We start from the raw sequence: 26,116 nt of genomic DNA, 5'->3' as shown, positions 1-26,116 counted from the left end.
CCCTTTCTGTGTACACTGGAGCCAGCTCTCTGTCCCTTTCCCTTGGGCCCTACCTGCCCATGCCCACCATGTCCCCTGGACCAGCCTAGGGGACACCCCTGAGTCACAGGGTCTGAGCCACCCGGCCTCCAGGCCAGCCCCACTGGTGAAGGCCCCCTTCCACTCACACCGAGGACTTCCTCTTGGTCTGTGATGGTTGGCGTTTATCCCACTGACCAGGCAACCCACAAGGCTGGTTCCACACCCTGCAGTCCACCAGGCCAGAGGCCCCTGTGCAAATCCTGTCTGAGTTTTAGCCCTGAGTGCTCCAGAGTCTGTACCTCCAGGGGCCCCCCTTTGGGGTCCCACCCCCAGCACACATCACTTCCCCCATCAGGACTTTCTCAAACGCCCCAGAACCTGCCACCCTTGGGGACCCGAGATGGACCTCTCCTCCCTGACCCTCATTCCTGTCCCCAGGACAAAGCTACTCTTGGCTAATCACACACACACCCCCCACCTTCTTTCCCCGCCCCAGCCACTTCCACTTCTCCCACCAGTTCCTTCTTGTAGATCGGAGTCCCCCTTACTTCCTCCTCCCTGGGTATCCGCGCTATTGTCCTGCCTAGGGCTCCACACTCCATGACCCTCCCTGGCCAATGACTGGCCACCAGTGGAGCTCAGCCCAGCACTCGGAACCAGGTTAGTTCAGGTGTGGGGGTGTGGGCAGGCTCTCTCACCTCCCAGGAGGGTGGGGTCCACAGCCAGGCCGCCCAGTGTGGGGCCTCCCTCCCTCTTTACCACTCTGCAGGCAGTCACCCTCCCACCCACAGCCTTACTCCCACACCCCTTCCAGCCCTATTCAAAGGTCTGAATCCCAGCCCAGCCAGCCGGATGTCCAGGCCTCTGTGTAGCTCCAAAGGATGGCTGGTCTGCACTGCGCCTAAGCTTTCAAGGGTTTGCTAGGCAGGTCCTGGCGAGATAGTGGCCAGTCTGCATATGGAAGGGTAGGGGCCAGGTACCAGGGCCTCAGACCAGGCCTGCCTTGCTTTAGCGCCACTGTGGAAGGAACCCAGGGCTGGCAGGCAGGAGGCAAGGGCTCCTCTTGAGGCCCCACCCTTTTCATCCTCAAGACTGGGCTAAAAACCCTTCTTTGCCTCTTCTGCATCCTGGGAAATCAGAGATGTGAAACCTTTGGGAAAGGTTAAAGGGCTCTCTACAAAGGTCAGAGGTCAACATGGGTGGGGGCGGGTAACAGATGGAGGCAGCTCCCAGCCACAGCTCCTGGGAGACCACAGCAGATCACAGAACAGCCAGACGTGGGGCTGCAGAGGCTTAGCAAGGGCCGGGAGATGGAGATCTCCTGCCAGTGGGGGCTGAGGGCCTGGGGTGTGGGCAATAAGGGAGGCGGGGGAGGAGTCCCGCGCCCCCAGGGAGCAAGCCCTAGGTCTGATCTCTGAGCCAGCTTCCACACTTCTCACACTGATGCCCTTCTGCTCCTCCTGGGTGCCTTCCAGGCCTGCAGGAGCCCCTCTGGCTCTTCCAGGAAGCCTCCTGGAGGCTCCCAGCTCACCAGCAGTCAGTCCACAAGTTTTTGCAAAGGCCAGCAGCGGTCTTTTTTTTAATCCAGACTGAGATCTGCAGTAACATACGCCCCAGGTTTGGGGGGCTGCAGAACCAACTAGGGGTGAGGAAGACAGGGCTGTGTCTCCGCCCCGCCCCCACCAGCCCGGTGTGTGACCTCTGAAGACCTTCCCCATGTGGCGCCAGTGTCCCCATGACTGTGAAGATGGGGAGGTGGGAACCTTGCTTGGGTTTTCTCTGCCCTGTTGCCCTGGGCGATTTCCGGCACTGAAAGCGCTGAGGGGAGGGGGCGTGGTGCTCGCCGTCCGGATTTATGAGAACCAGACGTCGACTTCCCCCCGTTGCGACATCTGGGCTTTCTCGAGACTCCCATTGTCCCCACGCCGGAGGGTCCCGGGTCCCCGCCGGGCGCCCATCCCCGAGGAGCGCCCACGCCCCAGACACTCCACTTAACTCAGGCCACCCAGCCGGCCCCCACCGGCCGCGCGCCCGGGGCCACCATCCCGGACTCCCCGGGACGCCTCCGCTAGGGCCGCGGGGTGGAATTTCGGCGCCTGGCCCGGAGCCCGCTCCGCGAGGAAGGGCAACCGCGGACTGTCGCTCTGAATGGGGCGGCTGCAGGCCAGTTCCTAACCCCTCTGGGCCCCAAGGTTGGGCCGCCCAGCCGCCGCCACCGGAGGCAGCGAGCAGCAGCTGCGGGCGCCGAACAGGCTACGCGGAGGGCGGGGGGCGCGGCGGGGGCGGGGCCGGCGCGGCGGGAGGGGGCGGAGCTCGCGGCGGGGGTGGGGCCGGGAGGGCGCGCGCCGCACGGGCGGAGGGTAGGAGCGGGAACGGGGGGGCGCGCGCGCCGCGCGGGGCTGAGCTCGGAGCGCGCGGAGCTCCGCCGCCAAGAGAGCCGAGCCCGGGCCGCGCCGGGCCAGCGAGGAGCGCACGAGCCTTCGAGGTTGTGGACGACGGAGGGAGGAGCCGCCGCCAACGCCAGCTGCCGCCCGGAGGGAGCCTGAACCCGCCGCGGGCCATGAGCCGCCGGGCCCCGGGAGGCCGGCCGCGGTCCGGGCAGCGCTCCGCCGGCGCCCCGGCCCGCTCGGCCGCAGCTGCGCGCCTGTAGGTACGGCCTGCTTGTCCTCCCAGTTCCCTCGTCCCCCCAGTCCATCACTCTGAACCCGGTCGGTCCCTGAGGGCGAGCGTGTTGTGTGCGCACCGCTGCTCCGGGAAGCGCGGCCCCACGCGCCCCGGTCCGCGCGTGTTGTCTTTGTGTGCGCGGGTGGGAGGGAACGCGACGGAGGAGATGCGCCCCCGGCGGAGATCGGCTTCTAGACGCGCCCCCCGCCCCCCGCCCCAGCCCGGGCTGGGCGGGAGTGGCGGGAGGGGCCGAGCCGCCTCCGGAGCAGCTGCGCCCCCTGCCCCTTCCCAGGGCCGAGGCCCGGTGGTGGGCGAGCTCGGTGGGCCCCCTGGAGGAGGGGGTCTCTGACCAGGGCTTGGGGTGGAGGGCGGAGCGTTGGGGGTCTCTGCCCCAGGCTGCGGGGGCGCGGGGAAGGCCAACCTGAAATGAGGGTGCGGGCCACAGGAGGGACCCTGTCCAGATCGGCGTCGCCCGGCCGGCACGCCCTCCATCTGGCCCTGGCCTTCTTTCTCACGGTCTCGGTTCCCGACCCGCCCACCCCGGGAGCTCTCCGGCAGCCCTTGGTAGTGTGGGGAGGATCGCTGCGGGTGCGGGAGAGGCCGGCTCCTTTAAGAAGGGGCGGGTTCGTGCCCTCCATTCAGGCCCTCCGGCCTCGCCATTGATGAACCTGCGGGCGGCGCGGAGCCCCGCACCGCGCCAGCCAGCGGGCCGAGACCGGGCAGAGGCGAGGACCCCAGCGGCCCACGAAGTGCGGTCTTCAGCGGGGAGAGGTCTGCAATGACTGGGACCCCTCCAGAACCGCGCGGGGCGTACTGGACAGCCTCGAGAGTGACCCGGGAACAAAGATAAGCCAGTTGGTGCCGGGGAGAGCCTCAGGGTTGGGAGTCAAACCTGGAGTGAACCCTCCACTGTCTGCCCTTTGAGCCTCCATCGTCTACCCAGTAAAATGGGGATGGTGGTGCCTCCCTCCTAGCTGGGTGACTAGCAGAAGTTGCCCCCGCCAACACAGGTCGCTGAGCATGGGGTGAATGGGCACCCCTGAGAGAGTCGGAGGAGCCAGGGGGTGTTTACCCTAAGAGGCTTTGGTTGCCTCTGTTGGGAGGGGAGGATGATCTGAACCCTCCCATCCCTGCCTCCAACTTTGAACAGATCTCTTCCATCCTGGCCTCCCCGCTCCATCAAGGAGGCCAGTTGACTGGGAGTGACCTAGAACCTGTCCGCTCTAAGAACTTTGGGGGACGTCTGGCAGTGGGGGGCAGAAGTGAGGTTCAGGGTGTTTGTGGGGTTTGGGCGACAGGTTCCCACTAGCCGCCTCCCTCTCCTCCTCTCCGCCTCTAGAGGGCGTGAGTGAGGATGGGCAGGCAGCTGGGGATAACTGGGTCTAAGTGATCAAGAGTTAACGCATATGCTTTTCTTCTTACCCTTACTCTGAAAAAAAAACCTGTTTAAAATTTTTTCTAACCCCCTCCTCCCTGCTTTGTGGGTCTCCTAGGGAGCACACACCAAAGGGTGAACTTCCCTGGGAGGTGGGACACCCCCCCCCCCAGGTGGAACCCTCCCACCCCACTCCCAGGGCTGAGGGTTTGGTTTCGAGCTGACTGATGCTGGTTGAGGGCATCCGTGCTGTTTTTCATGTAATCTTCACAACAACCCTGGGGCTTGGTACTATTATTATCCCCATGTTGCAGAGAAGGAAACAGATTCAAGGAAGTGAAATGATTTGTCCAAAGTCACTCAACCAATAAGCCAAGCTTCCAAACCACCTCTCTGACAAGAATCCGGTTCCTACCCCTTGCACTGCCTATCTATTCTGGGTTGTAGGAAACTGGGGGTTTAGGGACCTTGGGCCTCCTGCCTGCTGTCCCCATGGCATTCAAAGATCCAATCTTAGAGCCAGCCTCGCTTCCTGCTCCTTCACTGTCCGTGTAGGACTGGAGGGGCGATGGCCACTTTGGGAACTGGGGCGGTTTCTCTTCCCCCGCCTCACCTGGGTGGGTCTGTTTTAATGGCTACGCTCTGTCCCAGGGGACGGCAGGGTGACTCTTCAATATCTAGGGGAGGTCACAGCCACACCTGGTTTTGGGCAGAGCCATGTGTGGGAGTACAGCATCTTTGGGCTCCTCCGGTTTGGGCTCCATTCTCCAGAAACTTCCAACCCTCTGTGTCTAGGGCCCACCTGGGGGCTGGTGTAACACCCAGCTGGGGCTCACGGTCTGGTGAAGACAGGGTGCAGCCGTACGGTGTTGTGGAGGGATGGGGGGGTCGGGCAGAGACAAAAGAGATTCCTTGGGCTCGGGGACCCATCAGCTACTGGGGAAGAGGAGCAGGTGAGGAGATGCCAGGCTGTGTATTGAGACCCCAAGCAGTGGACAAGCAGGGGTTGGAGGAAGAGGATGTATTAGAACTTGGATGTGGTGAGTTTGAGGTGCCTGGAGATCAGCCAGGCTGGGAGATCTGTTGCCCACATGCCCAGGGAAGCTCTGTAAGCTTTCGCAGTACCCAGAGGTCTAGGATACTCAACCGAGGGGAGCTGCTGAGGTCTCAGGAGTCTGAGGTGTGTGTGTCGTGATAAAGCCAGAAGGCAGATTGGTGGGCTGAGTGGTAGGGGTTGAAGAGGGTGTCCGGCAGTTTTCGGGGGCTGGGCCACGGCCCTGGGAGGTCTGGGTGGGGTGTGAATCGGGGCCTAGGTGAGATCCCTAACACTGGGAGAGGAGAGACTGCGTGAAGCCCAGGTCAAGGCTGGAGAGGGGTTGGTGCGTCTGCTCCGCACCCCCAGGAGGGCAGGGCGCGGGCAGCTAGAGCCATCCCAGCCTGCTCTCCACCTCCGGAGCCGTCCAGGAACTGTCCAGCACCAGGCGCTCCTGAAGGAGGACAGGCTCCCCTCCTAAGCCCCCGGCCCTGACACAGCGTCTTGTCCTGGGCCCTGCTCCCTGCTCCTCTGACACTGGCTTCCTGCAGCCCAGCCCTGACTTCCCCTGCCGCCTCCTCCAGGAGTCAGATGGCCACCTCCTTTTCCAGGGCGGGACCTGGGTCCCCCTACTGTGCCCTCAGAGTGAGGGTTCCCCAGGGACAGGGCCCTGTTGGGAGCAGCATGTGCTGTAGAGAGGGACAGACCCGAACCTGGCTCCACACGACTCCTCTCACCCATCTGTGACCCTGGACCTGCCAGCGTGGCTCCCGACCCACACAGGGCACACCCGGGAATGGGGGACCAGTCACCTCCCTTCCCAGAACCTCACTTCCTCATTTGTGTGAGGGGAGAATCCTCCCTTCCTGGCAGGGAGGAGGACGTGAGGGCAGGGGCATAGCCCCGCTGGATGTGGGTCCTGATCCTACATCCAGGAAGATGACCTGGGCCCCCCTGTGGAGCCTGGATTAGTCAGGGGGCTGGGGCACGGGGTGGTGATCTCGAGAAACAAGGAGGTTCGGGAGGAGTCCTCTGCCCAGAGGAGTGGGAGGAAAAGAGGGAATGAACACAAGACATTTAGGAAGTAGAAGCCAAGGAGCTTTGATTTTTAAACAAATTGCTTATTTAATCCTCATGACGGCCCTTTGAGGTCAGTGCTATTTTACCCGCTGATGTGACGAATGAGGAAACTGAGGTCCCCCAGAGGCTGAGTCACACAGCGCAGAAGTGGAGGAGCTGGGATTCAAACCCAGCTGGTCTGGCTCCAGACCTTAGGCTTTTAACCATTCCGCTGTTCCATGTGTCAAACGGTCAGATGTGGAGGAGGGGAGATGCCCCGGCCACGGGGCCCCTGTGATGCGAGCAGCTGTCGGCTGCAGCTCTGGGGGCTCCCTAGGACTGGAGGTCTGCAGGTCCCAGAGCCAGCAGCGCTTCTCAAGGTCAGGGGCATTGGTACATCCTGGGGGCTCAGCGGAAGGGCTTCCCCGGTCCCACGGTGGCAAAGGCTGGGAGCTGTGTGGCAGGTGTGACGCCACAGGGCTTTTAACAGGCACCTCCCTGAGATGCTCCTCCGACCAGCCTTGGACCAGGAGCAGGCAGGTCTGCATGGGCGAGCAAGACCGGTCCCACTTTACAGCTATGGAAACTGATGCTCGGAAAAGCCAGACCACCTGAGTCCCGAGCTGCTCCCCACTCCCCCACCACACACACATACCGGCGTACGGTATTAAGAGGGCTCTTCATCCACACCTGTCCCTGCTGTCACTAATCAGAGCGCCCTCCTCCCCACACCCACTCTGCAGCAAAGTCCCCACCCAGTCAAGAGCATCAAGACCAGAAGTCACACCCACTTCTGCCTCCTGCCAGGGTCGCAGGTCAGCACACGTATCCTGGGTGGGGAAGGTCTGGGACTTCCAGCCGCACCTCCCTCTCGCAGGCGGCCTTGGTTCAGAGCCTGCCCTGCGGGGCACCTTCTGAGGGCCCGAAGGTTGCCTGTGCTGCAGGAGACGGGATGCAGAGAGAGGGCTGGGGGATACGCTCCCAGGAGGCCACGAAGGCAGCTGGAAGGAGCCGTGGTGGTAAAGTGCACAGTCAGCTGGGCCGGGCCAGGTCCTGAGATGCCCAGAGGACAGGACATCAGTGAGCATGGTTGGGGCCGGCTTCCTGGAAGGCAGGGAGCAGCCAAGGGAGACCCTGTCTCCTCTTCTTGTGTTGGAGGGGCCCCAGGAGGAGGCCTCAGTTTCCCCATTGTGAGTGGTTCATGGCAGGGGAAGGGGCGGGCACTGCCCAGCCCAGAACAGAGCACAGAGGATGAGTGCATGCCACTCAGGCCCTGCCCCCCGCCCAGGAGGCAGCCTTGCTGGGTGGCTGGTTTGCTCTGCGGGGCCGCTGTCCCTTCCTCAGGGGTCTCGGGCAGTAGGGAGGCCAGCTCCAGCTGGGGCTCCCAGGAACACCCCCCTCCCCCCACAAGTGTGGCCCTGGGCCCTGCTGGTGCCTCCCCGCCCTCCAGACCGCTTGCCCACCGTGCAGCCGATCGATTGGTCGCCGGCCCATTAGCGGGGTGACTAGGCCGCCTCATTAATATTTTAAGGAATGACCTGGCCAAGGGGTCCGGAACTGCGTGCCACTGGGGGCTGATGGCTGGTTTTCTTTTTTTTTTCCCTTTTCCAATTGTCAGCGCTATTTTTACCACCGGAAGGCCAGCCGCCCCCTCTCCCCGGCATCTAACCGGGGTGGGGGTTGGGGGATTCTCCCTTCTGGGTTCTTGGCAGAGGGGTGAGGAGAGTCCACGGCTTGGAAAGGCACCAGGCAGGGACACGATTAGGCTTCCCCTCCCCGCCCACCCCTACCCTGCCCTGCCTCCCTGAAGCCCCATCCCATCGCCCTCCGGCCCTGGGATGATGGGAACAGAAAACATTTTTTTCCAGGAGGAGAAGCCAGACAGCCTGGCTGGGCCTGGAAATACCCCAGGGCGATAGATTGGGGAGGGTGGTCTGCCCACCTAGGGCCCTTGGGGGAGTGGGGGGCCACCGCCTTATGCCCAGACCAGGTGGGGTGGGACTCCCTTGGTCTCCATCCCAGTCCTCACAGGAGAAGCCCATGAAGGCGAGAGACAACCTCCTGCCTGTCCCCGGTCCCACCCCTGGAGGGACTGTGGGACCCTGGCCTTCAGGGTCAAGGGCCGTGAAAGTCAGGGGCCCCTGGAGGCCACTGCTCCTGCACCCCACTTTATGGACGGGGAGCCAAGTGCTCGGGAGACACAGCCTGGCCTGAGACACAGCCCGGATCTCCCACTGCCCAGCCCATGGCTGTCCCAAGCTGACTGGGCAAGTTCCTTCTGGCTCCCTGGGGCCAGAAAAGGGGGAGGGGAGGACCCTGCTCACAGAAGCAGGAGGGCCGAGAACCACGGGGACCATGGGAGCTCAGGATGGAAGGGCTGGCGTCCGGGAAGGCTTCCTGGAAGAGGAGAGGGTTTTTACACAGCCCGGAGAGGGTGCAGAATTTGAATAGTCAGCCGAGTGAGGCAGAAGGTCCAGCCGGCTGGAGAGCCACGCAGGCAGAGACGGAGGAGGGAATTCCTGCGGAGCTGCTGGAGACGGTGGAGCCCCGGGCCCGCTGGGTTCAGCCCACAAACCTTGCCCGCCAGCCCACACCATGGGGGCCGGTGACGGCACCCACCCTGCTTCTGGGACCTCCGGGGTCCCCTCCCCCTGAAGCTCTGCTTTTCCCACCCCTGGGCCTGTGGTCCCCTCCAGAATGACTGATCGGGAGTCACCCTGGCTGGTCCCTGGAGACTACCTCCTGGCTCCACCCAGAGGTGAGGGGAGCCCCAGCCCTGCCCACAGGGACACATGGATCAGAATACTGCAGAGACCACCTCCTGTGCTGTCCTTCCAGTGAAGGGTAGTCCCTCAGCCTCATTTTCTTTTTAATATTTATTTGATTGCATCGGGTCTTAGTTGTGGCACGTGGGGCTCTCTCACAGCACGTGGGCTTAGTTGCCCCGTAGCGTGCATGCACGCTCAGTGGCTCAGTCACGTCCGACTCTTTGTGACCCCGTGGACTATAGCCCGCCAGGCTTCTCTGTCTATGGGATTCTCCAGGCAAGAATACTGGAGTGGGTTGCCATGCCCTCCTCCAGGGGATCTTCCCGACCCAGGGGTCGAACCCGCATTGCTGGTGGATTCTTTACCTCTGAGCCATAGGGGAAACCCACCAGCATGTGGGATCTTAGTTCCCCGACCAGGGATCGAACCCGTGTCCCCTGCATTGGAAGGCAGATTCTTAACCACTGTGGTGCCAGGGAAGTCCCTCATCCTCACTCTTAAAGTGAGGAAACAGGCCCAGAAGTTGGAGGTGAGGTCAGCAGCCCTCACCCAGAGAGCAAAGACGTCAGGCCTGGAGCCCAGTTGAGCAAAGTCACGGCACTCTGTCTCTGCCAGTTCTGGGCCCCCGGGCAGTTGGGGACAGCGCTCCAGTGTCCCTGCTGGCGCTGAGCCCTCTTCCGTGTGGCTCGCAGCCTTCCTCTCACAGGGAGCCATGCCTGTGACTAGCGCCGGGGCTCCCTGCTGGCCCGCTGCCCGTGGCTTTTACCCCTGGCCGTACCACCCCTGTCACTTCTGCGTAGCCCCGGCTGGACCCAGGGGACCTCGAGGGCTGCTGGTCCGGGCATCGGGCCCATGGGCTCCTGAGCCGCCAGCAAGTGGTTGGGGCGGGGAGGAGGGGAGGGCAAGGCAGGGCCAGTGTCGGCGCTTCCCAGGCCAGCCCCTGCCCAGGGCATGGCCGTCGCCCCCTGCTCTTGGCAGACTCCTCCGAGTCCTGCCCCTGCCTCCAGTGAGGCCCAGCTGGGCCCCCTCCCCATTTCAAGAGCCTCTCCTGCAGCTCCTGTCCCCGCATTCACCCGTCTCCTTGCTAAGAGGACTCTGGGCCAGCCAGAAGACGCGGGGCACGGGATCGATGCCTGAGCTCGAGGCTGTGGGACCGGCTTCTTCCCTGCCCCCAGCTGCCCTGTGAGCAGGTGGGGGGCGTCCTCACCTGCTGCCGGCTAAGGGGCGAGCCCCTCCCAGGCTGCCCTCTCACCTGGTCTGACCCTCTTGGTGGTCGCAGTGGAACAGGGAATATCGATGCACCCTGTTGGGAGCGCTACCTTGCTGGGTCACTGGATGGCCTCGGAGCCCAGGGCCGGGCTTCCCACGCTCAGCCTCAGGGCCCTGTGTCCCCATCCCACCCCCAGAAAGGCCCCCTCACCCCAGGTCGGGCGAGGCCCCAGTGATGGTGGCAGGCACGTTCCTGCCCCACCCTCACTCCTGGTATATGACTCAGGCCCGCCTTCTGCCCCCGAGGAGTGCCTGTGGTAGACGGGAGACGGGCGGACACAGACGCCTGGGACACTCTACCCTTAGCACCTCGATAGCGGGACACACAGGAGGGGACTGTGGGAGCTCAGCCTGGGCTGGGGAGGCAGGGGGAGGTCAGGGAAGGCTTCCTGGAGGAAGTGGCCCCCGAATTCATTCTTGAGGGCTGAGTGGGCGTTAGCCAGATGAGAAGGGAGGAAGGGCAGGGCAGGGGAAAGGCCCAGCGTGAACCAAGCTCACGGGTGCCTCAGCCCGCCTTCTCCCCCAGCCCCTCCCCTATGTCCTGAAAAGCCTCCCTCCAGGTTACTGCTCATGCCTGCAGGGAGGTCACTCTTGGTCCCCTTTGCTGGCAGGAAGCCTTCCTAACTCCCTGCTCCTCTCCCCCTGAATGCTGGGCTGGGAGTCTCTGAGGCGACCCGCTGGTTTGGAAAACTGTCTTCCGGGCTCAGTGGCCTCCTCACGTGGCCTGTTGCCTCCCCGGGGCTGTGCTGTGGTTACGGAGTGCAGGTCGAAGGCCGAGGTAGCCCCCCAGGTGAGAGGGAATCCCCCAGTGCCCCATGGCCCAGAGGCCCTGAGGATGATCTCACAGAAGTAGGGGAGCTATTTTTACCCGGTGTTTAATTACACAGCTTGGATCCCAGAGGACAGATGAGATGGTGCTCCCAGGAGCTGCGAGGGAAGGGCCGGGCCGGGAATCGTGGGGATCCTGGGAAGGCAGGTGAGGGCAGAACCCCCCGTCTCAGTTCCCCTTGCACCCACCGGCCCCCCCAGACAGGGGCTCCCCATGGCAGGGCAGGTAGGTCCACATCACCCCACTTTTTCTCCAGTGATTTTCACCCTGGCCTGTTGCAGGGGGAGATGCATAAACAGAATGAATGGCCTGTGCCCCCAGGAGGGGTGCCACTCAGGGATGAGGAGGCAGGGCCCTATGATGACTAGACACCATGCAGTCTGGCCATCTCGAGTGAGCAAGGGTGGAGGGGCCTGGGGACAGGAGGCGGAAGCTGGGATTCCTGGATTCGGGCCTCTTCAGGAAGGTCCGATTTGGATGGGGTTCAGGAGGAAACAGGGCTTCCCTGGTGGCTCAGATGGTAAAGAATCTGCCTGCAATGCAGGAGACCCAAGTTCGATCCCTGGGTTGGGAAGATCCCCTAGAGGAGGGAATAGCTACCCACTCCAGTATTCTGGCCTGGGAGTTCCAATGGACAGAGCTGGCTACAGTCCATGGGGTCATAAGAGGCAGACACAACTGAGCACGCATGCACACATGCGCGTGCGCGCGCACACACACACACACACACACACGGGAACAATTAGAGAAGGTAGTCAGTCCACCATAATGGTAAGAAGTATGAAGAGGCAGCACCTTCCAGGCCAATGTGAAAAGCTAGTCATATTGGATCCACACTGGGAGATGACCCTCGAAGTCTCTGAGTCAGCGTGAGAATCCCAGACTTGTCACTAACAAGCTGTGTGTTCTCTGGCCCCATGTGAGGGCTTGGGCAGTGACAGGTGTGACTTGCCTGGTGTGTTGAACACATTCATCCATTCATTCATTCATTCAGTGTTGACTGAGTGCCTGCCACGTGCCCAACACTGGGGACACAGCCACTTAGAAGATGTCAAGACTGCTGCCTCGTGGAGGTGGCATTTTCAGGGGAGGGTGTGGTGCAGGGCGGGATGGGGTGGGGTGCCTGGGAGACAACACAACCAAGCAAATGGATAAACAGCATGAGATGGAGACACACACTGCAGAAAAGTAAGCACACAGGATCCTAGTTCCCTGACTAGGGATCCAGCCCACACCTCCTGCAGAGGGAGTATGAGGTCTTATCCACTGGACCACCAGGGAAGTCCTGAGACCTTCTTGTTCTAAATAGAGTGATGGTCAAGAAAAGCTATCAGGCAAGATGGTATTTGAGCAGAAACCTGGAGGACATGAGGCAGTGTGAGGGAAAGGACTTTCCGGGCACGTTCAAGAGAAAATCACAAGTGCAGAGGCCCTGGGGTGGGGCTCGGGTGGGACCTGAGCAGAGTGGGCAACAGGTAGAGTTGTGGGAGATAAACACGGGGAGTCAGATGGAGGCAGGTCACAGGAGGTGTTGGGGGCCAGTGGCTTTTTCTTTGATGGAGCGGGAGCCATTGCAGGGTTCTGAGCAGGGGAGGGCCTGATCTGTCTTTCATTTTAGAAATGATGACTGGGTTTCTGGGTGGAGAACAGGCTATGGGGGATAAGATCAATTTCCGGGGAGGGGGGGGTGGAGGCACAGAGGGAGGGCAGTGAAGAGGCTGCTAAAGTACTGCTGGTGGAGAAGGGGTTGCTTGGGTCCCTGGACAGCAGCCTGGATGGCAGTGAGTGGAGGAGTGGTGTTCTTGGCAAATTTCAAGGGTAGTGCCAAGAGGACTGTGCATGACTTTTTCCTGCCCTCCGAACTTTAGGGACCCTCAGAAGAGGGTCGCTGGAGGCTCATTAGGGACCCCACTTGAAAGCACCTGTCATCCCGGCCTCCTGCGCCAGACCCAGGAATGGCCTTGGGGTTCCCTGGGACTGCTGTTTGGGGAGAGTGAATGGAGGGGGCGGGGTCCCCCCCTCCTGCAGACACATGTCCCACCTCCCTGGTGGTCCTCACACACTGGTGCTGCCGGGAAAGGCGGCTCACACAGTCCCGGGAAGCGGCAGCGGGTGGGCGCTCCCCAGGGGTCGGAAGTTGACTCACCGGTTGCTCTCGCCCGCAGCCTCCGCGGGCTGCGATGGGACGGGAGCCATGAATGGTGCCGCCCCGGTCCCGGTCCCGGTGCCGGTCCCGGACTGGCGGCAGTTCTGCGAGCTGCACGCGCAGGCGGCCGCCGTGGACTTCGCGCACAAGTTCTGCCGCTTCCTGCGGGACAACCCGGCCTACGACACGCCCGACGCCGGCGCCTCCTTCTCCCGCCACTTCGCCGCCAACTTCCTGGACGTGTTCAGTGAGGAGGTGCGCCGCGTGCTGGTGGCCGGGCCGGCGCCGCCGCGAGGGGCGGCCGAGCCCCCGGACGCCATGGAGCCCGGGCCCGCGGGGCCCCCAGCGCTCAAGGCCGCGCCCTACGGCCACTCGCGGAGCTCGGAGGACGTGTCGGCGACCGCAGCGGCCAAGGCCCGCGTCCGCAAGGGCTTCTCGCTGCGCAACATGAGCCTGTGCGTGGTGGACGGCGTGCGCGACATGTGGCACCGGCGCGCCTCCCCCGAGCCCGACGCCGCCCCGCGCGCCGCCGAGCCCCCAGCCGAGGCGCGCGACAAGTGGATGCGGCGCCTGCGGCTGTCGCGGACGCTGGCGGCCAAGGTGGAGCTGGTGGACATCCAGCGCGAGGGCGCGCTGCGCTTCATGGTGGCGGACGACGCGGCCTCGGGCCCCGGGGGCGCCGCCCAGTGGCAGAAGTGTCGCTTGCTCCTGCGCAGGGCCGTGGCGGGCGAGCGCTTCCGCCTGGAGTTCTTCGTGCCACCCAAGGTGAGTTGCCCACCCCCTTTGCCCTGGGAGATCGTGGAGGACCAGGCATCCAGCACCCCTCTGTCTTAGCTGGCCGGCAAAATAGAGTATTCCGGGTCAGGAGCCTGGGGTGCCGGCCCCCCACCCCACAAGTCATCCCTCAAGCATCCCTCAAGCCTGCGAGGGGTCAGAAGGGCCCTCTGGCTACAGAAGGGGTTCTGGGTGCTGTTCTTGGGGTACTGGAGAGCCTGGCTGCCTGGACTCGTGTCTTCCTCACCTGGAACCCCTGGGTGGCTGGAGCCTCCCCAGAGAAGCAGACAAGGACTGACATTGGCACACTCAGGGCCTGCCGGAGGTCTGCAGTCTGGCTCAGGAGACATCTGCCTGGCTGCCAGGCTCCAGCCCAGCCCGGGCCCGGGTGGCTTCCTCTGGTCCAGGTTTCAGGAGCTAAGTTTCTTGCCCTTAGCAGCATGCTGCTCGCCTGAGCGCACCACGCCCTCCCCTCCTCCTGGCGGTCACCGCCAAAGCCCTAGGGGCAGTTTGGGGTCACCTGGGGTGGGCGGGGCTGGGGGAAGAGGGGGCAAACCTGCCTCGTTTGGAAGGGGGGAATAACTAACAATTGTGCCCACTTTCTGAGATCCGTCATCCTCCCAGGACCCCAGCAAGTGGGCATCAATGGTCCCCAGGTCACAGAAGAGAAAAAGGGAAACTCCGGGAGGGGGCGTGGCCAGCCCAGAGTCACAGAGCTGGTGGGTGGCAGAGCTGAGCTAATTATACCCATCATCCTGGTGGTCCTGGGAGCTCAGAGGCGGGAGCGTGTGCTGGTGCGGCAGCCCCGAGAACGCCCAGGGCCCTCACCCACCTCTGGGCCCACCCTGTCCCTAGTGCCTTTAGTCACCCTGAGCCTCGCCTCCTTCCCCACCCCCCTGTCTGCCTGGACTCCCGATCCTCCTCCTTGCCTTTCTGCCCTGGAGGTGGATGGGGTGGGCTCCCCAAGGTCTGGGGCCCATGAGCCATAGGAAAGGTGATTTCCTAGGGGGACACCCTACTCTCTGAAGCGCTTTCTCTCCAGGTCCCAGGACCCCCCAGACTTCCCAAGGGCTTTCTGCCTGCCCAGGCTCCACCTTTAGGTCCCTGAGAGAATCACAGACCACTAAGCCCAACGCCACCGCTCCTCAGACAGGGAGACCGAGGCCCGGTGAGGGTGGGAGGCGGGATGGGACTTGCCCAGGGTCACCCACAGGGCAGGGCCTGAGCGCCTCTGCACCCTGAGTGGCAGCCACAGCTGCCCGGCTGAAAATAGCTGCCCTCGAGGGAGCGGATGCAACAGCTGGTGCCCCCTGCATGAGCCCCTCCTGAGCCCACTGCTCACCGCTGGCAGAGGGCGGGGTTCCTGGGGGGCCACGTTCCCAACCTCTGAGAGATCACCTTCCCAACCTCTGAGAAAGGCTAGTGGGTTCCCAACCCCTGATCTGGCCTCAGACCCTCCATTTTTCATGCAAATATTTGCGAATTCAGGAGCGACTTTGTGGGAAGGGGGAGCAGGCCTGGTGAGGGGTCAGATCCTGTTTCCCAGATGAGTTTGGTCTAGGATGTATGCACCCCACAGGAAGTCCCGGCTGACACTCCTCCTGCCTTTGAGTCCTGTTCACCCACCCACGGTCCAGAGCTCTTCCTCCTCTCGCCCCTGGAGGCCTAGCTGCACCCTTGGAGCAGATGGGGGCTTGGGGTCTGCAGGCTCAGGGACTGTTTCCGGGACCCTCAGAGTGCCCTTTCATACGGCCCCGTGTGTCAGACCCCCAGCCCCCTCACCCGCCCTGCAGGAAAAGTCTCCTGAACCCTGGGTCCCCTCATAGCCCTAGGCCTGGCCCCAGGAAGCAGTGTTGCTGGCCCCCTGCCATCGGGGAACCACCAGGAAGCTGGTATTTGCTGGGCTGGAGGGTCAACCTCAATGGAGTTGGTGCAGGATGCTCTGGGGGCCCCGAGGAGGAGAAGCCTAGGCTGCAGAAGTGTTGACCGGTGGACAGGGCCCCAGGACAGGCATTGCTGGAGACTCAGGCTGCCTAAGCCAAGGCCTGGGGTCATCAGTGGAGAAGGAAATAGCAACCCACTCCAGTATTCCTGCCTGGGAAGTCCCGTGGATGGAGGAGCCTGGCAGGCCACAGTCCATGGGGTCGCAAAGAGTCAGACACGACTGAGCAGTTAACACTTTCACTTGGGGCGTGAAACAGGCTGATAGTTCCATCCACGCAAGTGGGAACAGTGAGCTGGAGCAAAGGGAAAGGCAGACGGGCCTCCAAGGCCAGGCGGAGGATTCAGCACCTCTGGCCAGCAGGAGCCCAGTCCGGCTTTTCTCTGTGGACCTGTCTGTTCCACCCGCTCCAGGACCGTGGGCCCCGCCCGGCCGGCTGGCACGAGGGCCTGCTGCGGTCAGCGAGCCCGCAGTCACCACCCCGAGCCCAGCCCGACGCCCGCTGGACGGCAGCCAGCACTGCCAGGAACCCCCACCCGCCTGCCCACCCAATGTGGGGCCCTTCCCTTTCCTCCTAAGAGAAGTCCCTGTCCCAGAGCTCAAGCTTTGCCAGGAATCTGTCTCAGGCCAGCCCGGGGGCCTTAGGACCAGGGCCAGGAGATGGGGGGCAGGCACAGAGCGGCCCTCCTGGGGAGTCCTGCCAGCTCACCTTGGTCAAATCCCACACTGGCCTCTTTTCTTCCACCTTGAGACACGGCCCTGCCTGATTCCAGGAATCCCAGTCCGCGTCAGGGTCTCCAACCCTGTACTGTGGTAAATCTAATCTGAAGGAGGAGATGAACCTTTTTTTTTTTTGAATGAACTAGAATAGAATAGAAAATGTCACACTCCATCACACACAGTCAGAGTAAATATTATCTGGTGAAACGTGTGTCTCAGAGATATTTTTACCTAGATGTCACCATGTCAGATGTATTTCTTAGCATAGGTCAAGGTGAAAAATGTAAAAACCACAGATCTGGTGGGTGTGCTGGGCGGAAGGGTGACTGGGGCAGAGCTTGCCCCCCTCAGAGCTCGGAGGTGGGAGACCCATGTCCATCCCAGCTCTGTGACTATGTGGGGAGGTCCCTCCATTTCCCAGGAACACCATCAACTTACCCATCTGTGAAATGGGGACTGAGACACCTCCACCCCAGGGCTGCCTGGCATCCTCAGCTGGGGGCAGCTCTGACCTCTGGGAGTGGGGGAGGGGAGAGAGGACTTCAGCAGGCCCTGGGGCCACTGTCTCACCGCCCCTTCGTCAGGCCTCCAGGCCCAAAGTCAGCATCCCTCTGTCGGCCATCATCGAGGTCCGTACCACCATGCCCCTGGAGATGCCAGAGAAGGACAACACGTTCGTGCTGAAGGTGAGCCTCACCCCTGGTCCCGAAGACCCCTTGTGCGGGTGAGGGTGAAGGGCCAGCAGCAGGGTGGGGGCAGGGAGCCCCAGATTGGGGGGTGGGGGTCCCAGCACCCTCCACAGATGTCAAGCACACAGCTAGGACGTGAATCCTGGCCTGAGCTCCAGAGCGAAGTGGCCCAGGTGTCGTCCACCAAGTGGGTCCCCATTCCCATTTCCTCCTGGGCCAGGGGGAAGGACCTGAGTTTCACTTCCTCCCTTCCCCCTTCCCCCACTGGAGTCCCGCGCCGCATCCACCCCACAGGCAGGAACTGGTAGCCAGCCTGCAGCGGTTATGCAAATGCCCCTGTCACCAGCCCTGGAGTGTGGGAACCCGCCCGGCCCCACCAATGGCACAAAGGCCCTGAGGGTGGCCAGGGAGGCACCCCAGTGAGTTTGGGGCCTGCCCATCCTTTTCCCAGGCCCCGCATCGCCAGGGTGGCCTGCTCGGGTTGCTGAGGACACGGCTCTGGGCTGCCAGGGCTGTGGCCCCGAGCCTCTTTGGAGAATCAGAGGGTGTTTGTGAGGCCAAGTCCCCAAGGAGGCCTGGTTCCACCCACCCGAAGCTGCATGGAGGGGCGCCCCCCTCCCCCCAGCCACCCCGCCTCCTCTCCAGTGGCCCAGTTGGGTTTATGTTTTTACTCGGCCCTGTTTGTTTAATCATGAACTCCTTTATTCATTTAACAAACATTTGCCAACCCCAGACCCTGAGTCACCCAGTCTGGGGGCTGAGGACACGGCCCCTCCCTGCCTGGCTCTCTCATCTGCTGGCTGAGATAGGTCAGAGCCTTGCTCCTGACAGCTGGGTGGCCTCTGTGTCTCTGAGTAGGCTCAGGAGTCCCGGGGCCACGGCAACCACCTGGGCCTCAACCACCAACCTCTGGGCCTCAGTTTCCCCATCAGTTCAGAGCAGGGTGGAAGTCAGTTCCAAGCTCTGATGGGATGGGAATCCCACTGCTCTTTACTAAACAAGAAACTCAGAGGCCAGACCTTGGCATTAGAGACCTGGGTTTGGGTCCCAACGCCACCACTGAGCGCTTGTGTGACTCAGCCACTTAGCGGACCTCTCTGAACCTCAGTCTTCCCATCTGTACAATGGGGAAAGTGTCGCCTCTCTCTCCTGGGGCTGTTGGGAAGAGTTCATCAGACAGTGTGTGTGCCTGATCACCCACTGGGTCGGGCTTTCTCCTCCTGCTTCCCTTCTGGAGGCTGCTTATCCCTGGGGCGTGGCCGCAGAGGCGGAGTTCCAGGTGCAAAGGTGGGTGAGCCCACCACTCAGGGCTGGGCCTGCTGGCCCCCCACAGACTGAGGATTGTGATGCCCTTCTCCCACCCCGACCCCAGCCTTTACCCAGCCAGCACAGCCTCCTGGGGGTGGGGGCTGCATCCGTGGGGCCCGAGGATGACCTCAGTCATCCCCGTGATCCCCAGCGGGGGAGGGGAGGGCCTGCTGCCCATGTGGGCTGCCCTCCACCGGGGACCCCACTGTCTTCCCAGCTGCTCAGACCAGGGATCTCCCCCTGCGGGAGGGGCGGGGTGAGCCTCTGGACTCTCGTCGCCCCCCTCCCCAGGTGGAGAATGGAGCAGAGTACATCCTGGAGACCATCGACTCCCTCCAGAAGCACTCGTGGGTGGCTGACATCCAGGGCTGCGCAGACCCCGGGTGAGACCCCTGGGATGGGCAGACGGGGTGGGGGGGCCTAGCGGGGCTGCGCCCTGGGTGGAGCCTTCACCGGGAGCAGCTTCCTGGTGAGGGCAGGAGCTGAGCTTGAGAAATGGGCCCTTCTCACGGCAGTGTAATCCAGGTGGGTGCTGGCCCAGACCCTCCCTCTCCCCACACCTCCAGTCCCAGCAGGCTCTGTAGATTCAAGGTCCGGGGGCCTGGAGGGCAGTTGAATCATCTTGTTCTCACTCCCAGGGGAGGCTGAAACCATGAGGAGATCGATGATAGATGGGTAGTGACGCGGTGAGCCCAAAGGGCCAGGGATGGAGGACCAAAGGGGAGGCCCCCTAACCCAGTCCTGGGGTTCAGAGAAGCTGTAGTGGTAGAGGGGCCCTTTCTCTGAGGCTTAAAGAAAGGGGGGCCTGAGCCAGGCAGAGGGGGCTGGGGGCGGAGGAGGGCAGTGGAGGAGCGCGGAGGCCTGGGACTCGCGGGGAATGTCAGCGCCCTCGGGTGGCTGGAGTTAGAGCTAATGAGGCCGGGCCTTCAGCGAGAGAGAGCCGGGAAAGCGGGTAGGTCTGGGCAGCGGGGAGCCATGGCTAGTAATAAACCGGGGACAGAAGGACAGCAGGGAGGCCGGCTGCGCCATCCGGGAGAGGTTCCCCAGGCCAGGAGTAGGAGGGGCGGGCAGGGCGGCCGGCTGAGCAGTTGGCAGCGGCTCCCCTGGCTAATGGGGTGAGCCAAGCCCCGGGGGGAGGGGCTGCTGCTTTCTAATTAACAGCTTCATTTAAGGAAGCACAATTAAAGTCCGGAGCGCCTCCCAGGCGCCGCCCCCCCATCCCCGAAGTGGTTCTAATCCCTCCCCTGCCACCCTCCCAGCCATCTGCTCCGCACACTCTTTGCCTCGCCCCCGTGAAGGTGAACCTCACTTTGCGGGTGTTTTAGAGCCGACACAGATGGGGAGACAAAGGCCTGGGGGAGGGGGCGGGGCCGGCACAGGCCCCGCCCACCCATGTACCGCCCCCAGAGGAGGTCCTCGGTGGGATCCTCAGAGGAGGACAGCGTCTCTTGAGGGTTAGGGGATGGCTGCGCCCACTTGGAGACCTGTCCATATGGCCCGGTCACTCACGTGGTGGCCACTGAGCAAGCCGAGGGTGTGATCGCGTGGACTCGGAGGCAGAGGGACCCAGGCGAGCCAGACAGAGCAGATGCTGGCCGCGGGACAGTCAGCCTCTGCCTGGCTCTGTGAGCAGACCGCGGTCGGAGTCAGAGTCCCGCGGCCGGACACGGTTGGGCTTTCTTGCCTCACAGGGACAGCGAGGAAGACGCGGAGCCCTCCTGTGCCCGGGGAGGCTGTCTGGCCAGCCGCGTGGCCTCCTGCAGCTGTGAGCTCCTGACGGAGGGTAGGTGGGCACAGAACCGGCTGGAGCAGTGGAGGGCAGGGCTGGAGGCGGCGGTTGCTCCAAGGTGGCCTGACAGACACACACGTTTCTCACCTGCCGCTTCCCCAGCAGTGGACCTGCCCCGGCCCCCAGAGACAACGGCAGCCGTGGTGACAGCCCCACACAGCCGCGCTCGAGAGGCTGTCGGAGAATCCCTGGTCCACGTCCCGTTGGAGACCTTCCTGGAGACCCTGGAGTCCCCGGGAGGCAGCGGCAGCAACAACACAGGTGCAATGGGGCCCTGCCCTTCCTGCCCGCCTCCCGGGGCCCCGCCCAGCCCACAGACCCCTCCCAAGCCCTTCCTGAGCCTCCGAAGCTGTGACCTTTCATCCCCCTGGGTCCTTTGCACAGCAACTCGGTGGTTTTGGCTTTTGCAGGCCCGGCCAGGAGCCTGACTCCTCCCATGGGCCCCGGTTTAAGTAGAAAACTCTCACGGAAAGGGGTTCCAAGGGTCAGAACCAGGGGGATGGGGACAAAGACACTTGATTTGTTCCCAAGTTTGTTGCTGACTTAAGAGTGACCCCAGGAAATTAAGCAACCCTACCAATTTTTTCCAGAGCAAACTGCTCAGTGATTGTGAAATAAGCATCTTCTGATGTTATACATACAAGCAGATAGCCTGAAGTCTGCACCAGCTGGGGCTATCGAGGACTTTCGTTACTGGTTCATGAGGTGCAAGGACGTTTAATATCTCTTGAATGAGAACAGAAACCATTGGCTCCTTGCTATTAATGAGGCAAGAGGCTCCCATTCCCTCATGTGATACATTCTTATCATTAAGCTATTTGCTAAACCAGACTTGTCAGTTTAAGCCTACCCTCTCAGGCTATCATTTTCTCCGCTCTGTGCCTCAGTTTACCTGATACATTTAGTGGGCCGGGTCAGCTCCATGCCTCATTCTCAGTTATTCTAAGAGCATCTTACCTGCAAAAACCCAACAAGCTGATCGAGATGACCCATCGGTGTTCTTCTTGTGGCCCCTCCGTCCCCACGCCCCTCACTCTGTCCCCTCCTCTGCAGCGGAGGAGGCAGCGGAGCCGGAGGCCCAGGCCGAGGCCGAGCTGGAGCTCTCCGACTACCCCTGGTTCCACGGGACGCTGTCGCGGGTCAAGGCGGCTCAGCTGGTGCTGGTGGGCGGGCCCCGGAACCACGGCCTCTTTGTGATCCGCCAGAGTGAGACCCGGCCCGGGGAGTACGTGCTGACCTTCAACTTCCAGGGCAAGGCCAAGGCAAGTTGGGGAAGTGGGGCTGGGGGGCGCACACAGGGGAAGCCTCCAGCCCGGGGTCGGTGGGGGGGCCTGGGGTAGCCCTGAGGCTGCACCCATGCCAGGCAGTAGGCTCCTTGGGGGTGGGGGCGGCATGGCTTTCCACGGGCCAGGCCTGCTCCTGACCGTGCTTCCGGTCACCCGCCTCCCTCCTGGGGCTGCAGGCTGCCCCAGCTGTGGCTTCTCCACGAGCCGATGGGGTCCTGCCTGTGGCTGAACCCACAGGAGGCTGGGCCCTTCTGAGGGTCTGACTTTGACCCTGTGCATTGGGGATCACGTAGCACTGGGGCTTCTGAGGGTCTCCACTGGGAGCCACCTGAATACAGGGGCTGGGGTCAACCAGCGCCCCTCCCACCCCACACAGCCACTCTTCTTCCCTGCTCAGCACAGCTCACCAGCCCCTCCTGGGCGCCAATCCGGGCCAGGCCTGTGCTCAGACCAGGCCACGGGGTGTGGCAGGGAACCACACAGTGGGCCCCAGAGAACCAGGCAGGGGAGGGGTTGGGCAAGAGGGCTTTAGGGGGCAGAGGGCACCGGGAGGCTCCTGACCCCACCAGCCAGAGTAGGAAAGGAGCTTGACCTGAGACACGCGATGGATGGGGAATCCTTGAGGTGAAGACTAGTGAAAGGGTGGTTCAGACAGGGCAGGGCCAAGCCCAGATGGCGGGCTCTGGAGGAAGGGCACTGTGTGCTAATAATGCCTAAGGCGCAAAGGCAAAAAACGACAGAAAGTCCAGTGATTGTTGGGGGGCGGGGATGGTTAGAGTGGGCAGGAACCTCAACCCCCCTCTTCTCAAGTTTCCGATAAGGAAACAGACCCAGCCTTGGCTCCTCCCAGGACACAGTTCCCGTCAGTCCCCACCAGAGGAGGGGGGACCCCAGGACTCCCGCTCCAGGCCTGCACTGGGCCAATGTCCCAAGCCTGGGCTGGCACGGCTCAGACCGCACCCCACCCACCCCCGCCCCCGGCTCCCTGGGCAGCGCCGGCCCCACCATGGAACACTTCCCTCCCCGCCAGGGCTTCTCTCTCCTGTTCGTAGGTGCCCAGGCCAGCTCCCCATCACAGGCATACCCTGAAACCCTCCTATCACCCCCCTTCTTGCCACATACACCCCAGGGACAGCCACTCTTCCCCGTGTGGGATACATACGGAGCAAAAACTGGCTGAAGTCAGAGCCCTGTGGCTCACCCACCACTCAAGACCACACGCCTGGGGCCCCTCTCTCTCCCTGCGGTGCCTGGCCCAGATGGGCCCAGTTCCCCGGGCTCCTCCCACTCCCCGCCCCACCCCCACAGCTTGGATGAGTGGCACCTGTGGCGGTGCTCCCCCCAAATCAGCCTGGGGTTGCTTCCAGCCTTCTGGACCTTAGCTGGGCAGGGAAGGCCAGCAGACCCCTAGCTGGGCTGAGAGAGTCACCCCAACATGAGTTCTCTTCTTAGCTCAATGCCAGTGGCTGTGGGTGAGTCCCGCCCGCCCTGTGCCTCGGTTTCCCCGTTTCTAACACGGAATCTCTGGGCTTCCCTGATGGCTCAGACAGTAAAGAATCCACCTGCAATGCAGGAGACCCAGGTTCCATCGCTGGGTTGGGAAGATCCTCTGGAGAAGGGAATGGCTACCTCACTCGAGCATTTTGCCTGGAGAACCCCGTGGACAGAGGAGCCTCCCGACTGCAGTCCATGGGGTCACAAAGAGTCAGACACGACTGAGCAATTAATACAAACAAAACACGGCATCTCTGCCTTCTAGGGCCTCTGGAGACTAGGGATGAAGCGGGTGCGTGAAGGCCCTGATGCAGGTGCTCCCTGTATAGGGACGAATGCATCCCCCCTCCAGCCCCCCGCCCCCCGGCCCCGTGGCCCTCATGCCCATCACCGCCACCGGCGTGACCCTCCCCCTCCCGAGATGGGCCTCCCGGGTGAGAGGCCCTCGCCCTGAGGCCGCATATGGCCTCTGTGAGACCTGGCCCTCCCCCTGACCTTCAGAGGCCCTTGCCAAGCAGGGGGTGGACCCAAGACACCCCTCCCTCCTCCCCACTGACCACGCCCATCTCTGCCCACAGCACCTGCGCCTGTCCTTGAACGGCCACGGGCAGTGCCACGTGCAGCACCTGTGGTTCCAGTCTGTGCTCGACATGCTCCGCCACTTCCACACCCACCCCATCCCGCTGGAGTCCGGGGGTTCTGCCGACATCACCCTCCGCAGCTATGTGCGGGCCCAGGGCCCCCCGCCTGGTAAGACGCCCCTAACCCGGCCCGGGCAGACAGACGGGTGGGCAGTAGGGGAGGGCGTCACCCTGCTAGCCCCCGCGGGAAGAGCACCAGCCAGGTCTGGTACCTGTTGTAAGCCACCTGGACCAGCCGGGTGGGAGGGAAAGAGACAGCCCCCGCGGATCCGTGTCCGGAGTAAATTCCTGGCGGGCGGAGGGGGGCGCCCGCGGGCATCCCGGAAGTGGGTGGAGTCCCTTAGATCCGGCACGGGTGGGGCTGAGCGCCGAGCTGGTAAAGAAGGCAGCCTGGCAGAGGTGAGTGAAGGTGCGGGGCACGCGGCTTCCGCGTTGGTGTGTCCGCCGCACCTACGAAAAATGCAAAGTGTCAGTCGTGTCCGACTCTTTGTGACCCCATGGACTGAAGCCCGCCAGGCTCCTCTGTCCATGGGATACTCCAGGCGAGAATACTGGAGTGGGGTTGCCATGCCCTCCATCCAGGGGATCTTCCCTACCAGGGATCGAACCCGGGTCTCCTGCATTTGCAGGCGAATTTCTTTATCGTCTGAGCCACAGCCACCTATACCCAGGACTTTTCTCTAGGAGGTGGGCTGGAACTAGCAGCGCGGGATCTGGGGTCTGGGCCTCCCTGTGTGATGTTAGGTCACCCGTTCCTGGGGCGCTGGCCCTTGCCTGCACGCTGGTGGGGTAGCGTGGAAGGAGGAAGGACCCGGGCTCGGCCCTGACGCCCGCGGTCTCCCGTTGCAGACCCGGGGCCCTCGCCCAGCGCCGCGCCCCCACCGCCCGCCTGCTGGAGCGAGCCGGCCGGCCAGCACTACTTCTCCAGCCTCGCCGCGGCCGCCTGCCCGCCCGCCTCGCCTTCGGAGGCCGGCGGCGCCTCGTCCTCGTCCGCCTCGTCGTCTTCGGCCGCGTCGGTGCCCGGCGCCCCGCGCCCTGCCGCCGAGGGCCCCCTGAGCGCCCGCAGCCGCAGCAACAGCGCGGAGCGCCTGCTGGAGGCGGCGGGCGGGGGCGCCGAAGAGCCCCCCGAGGCCGGGCCGGGCGAGGGCGCCCGGGGCCACACGCGGGCCGTGGAGAACCAATACTCCTTCTACTAGGCGGGCTCGCCGGCGCCAAGGCCCTGGGGCCACCGGACCCGCCCCCCGAGCACGGGCGATGGCCCACGGGCGTCCAAAGCCGGACCCTGCCGGCCCCCGCGCCCCACCCGGCGCTGGGTGGAAAAAGCGAAGCTCTTCAATGAAGACATAATGTTATTAAAGAGCCTGTTTTAGGGACTGCACCTGGCTCTCCTGTCATCCTTGCCCGGCCCGCGCTCCTCCCGGGCCTGGCCGGGAGGAGGGGGCGCCGCACACCGGCTCCCTGGGGAGCGTCCACCACCCAGCTGTGTCTCAGGGCGCCCGGCTTCCCCGTTGGGCGAGTGAGGTCAGAAGACAGCCGGCGGCAGTACCTGAAAGGAGGTGCAGAGATAAAGCGCTGGGCCCAAGAGGCCCACAGGGATTGGGGAGGGGGCTTTGGCAGAACTGGGCCAGAGGTGGAGTTGAGCTTTGGGGGTAAGAATGGGAGGTGGGAAGGGCAGAGGAAAGATGAGGAGTGACACAGTGGGGCCACGTGAGAGCGGGACCCTGGAGAGGAGAGGGAACAGGCTTTGGCTTCCTCACTGAGGTCCTGGCAGTGTGGACAAGAATTCTCTGCACTATCCCACTGGGGGACTGGGCAGTGGGAGAGGCTGGGTTTCTCACCTTTCGTCTAGATTCAAACTTGTATGTGGCCCAGAGGACCTCCGACCCGCCCCTGCTCCCCTGCAGGCGGAGGTCCGGCTGTGGCTCCCACCTGGAGACCCGGCCAGCTCCAGGTCCCAGCACCCCACCCCGGGGCAGTGGTCTCCCTGAGAAGAAGCTTGTTCTGCTGAGCCAAAGCCCCCACCCCCTCCCCCCGTACAAACTCAGCCTTCCCACCTGGAGACACAGACCTATGGTCCCTCTGCCCAGGAGTGCTCCTGCAGGGCCCGCATCCATGTGCATCTCAGAGCCCCAGGCAGTTCATCCTCCTGGGACCACCCCTGCAAGCCCTCCCCCATATGCGGGGCTGCAGCACCCCTGGGGGGCACCCAGAGCTTTGCTGCCTGAGTTACCCAGTCCCTACTCCCACGATGACCAGGAAGTGACCTGGCTTCACTCCTGCCACCACGGTGAGGGAGTACCAACCAGGCT

At 63.2% G+C, this 26,116-nt stretch overlaps 1 protein-coding gene across 7 annotated transcripts; it reads left to right on the top strand.

Moving 5' to 3' along the window:
- The first annotated feature begins 546 nt into the window (after positions 1-546).
- On the top strand, positions 547-25,185 carry SH2B2 (SH2B adaptor protein 2). Of its 7 annotated transcripts, none has more exons than XM_043454978.1 (9): positions 547-681; positions 13,184-13,929; positions 17,185-17,286; positions 18,889-18,980; positions 20,289-20,380; positions 20,489-20,647; positions 21,440-21,648; positions 23,745-23,916; positions 24,657-25,185. In XM_043454978.1, the coding sequence occupies exons 1-9, from the start codon at positions 639-641 to the stop codon at positions 25,001-25,003; spliced, it is 1,962 nt and encodes a 653-aa protein (XP_043310913.1). In that variant the 5' UTR covers positions 547-638; the 3' UTR covers positions 25,004-25,185. The 7 variants fall into 7 exon arrangements, with proteins under 7 accessions (XP_043310913.1, XP_043310914.1, XP_043310915.1 ...); XM_043454979.1 differs by lacking the exon at positions 547-681 and adding an exon at positions 2,306-2,667; XM_043454980.1 differs by lacking the exon at positions 547-681 and adding an exon at positions 2,429-2,671.
- Positions 25,186-26,116: the final 931 nt, after the last annotated feature.

Source organism: Cervus canadensis, chromosome 32 (genome assembly GCF_019320065.1).
Source record: "Cervus canadensis isolate Bull #8, Minnesota chromosome 32, ASM1932006v1, whole genome shotgun sequence".
In the NCBI taxonomy this organism is placed as follows: Eukaryota; Metazoa; Chordata; class Mammalia; order Artiodactyla; family Cervidae; genus Cervus; species Cervus canadensis.
The sequence above is the reverse complement of the archived record's forward strand: the minus strand, read 5'-3'. Positions and strand labels throughout refer to the sequence as shown.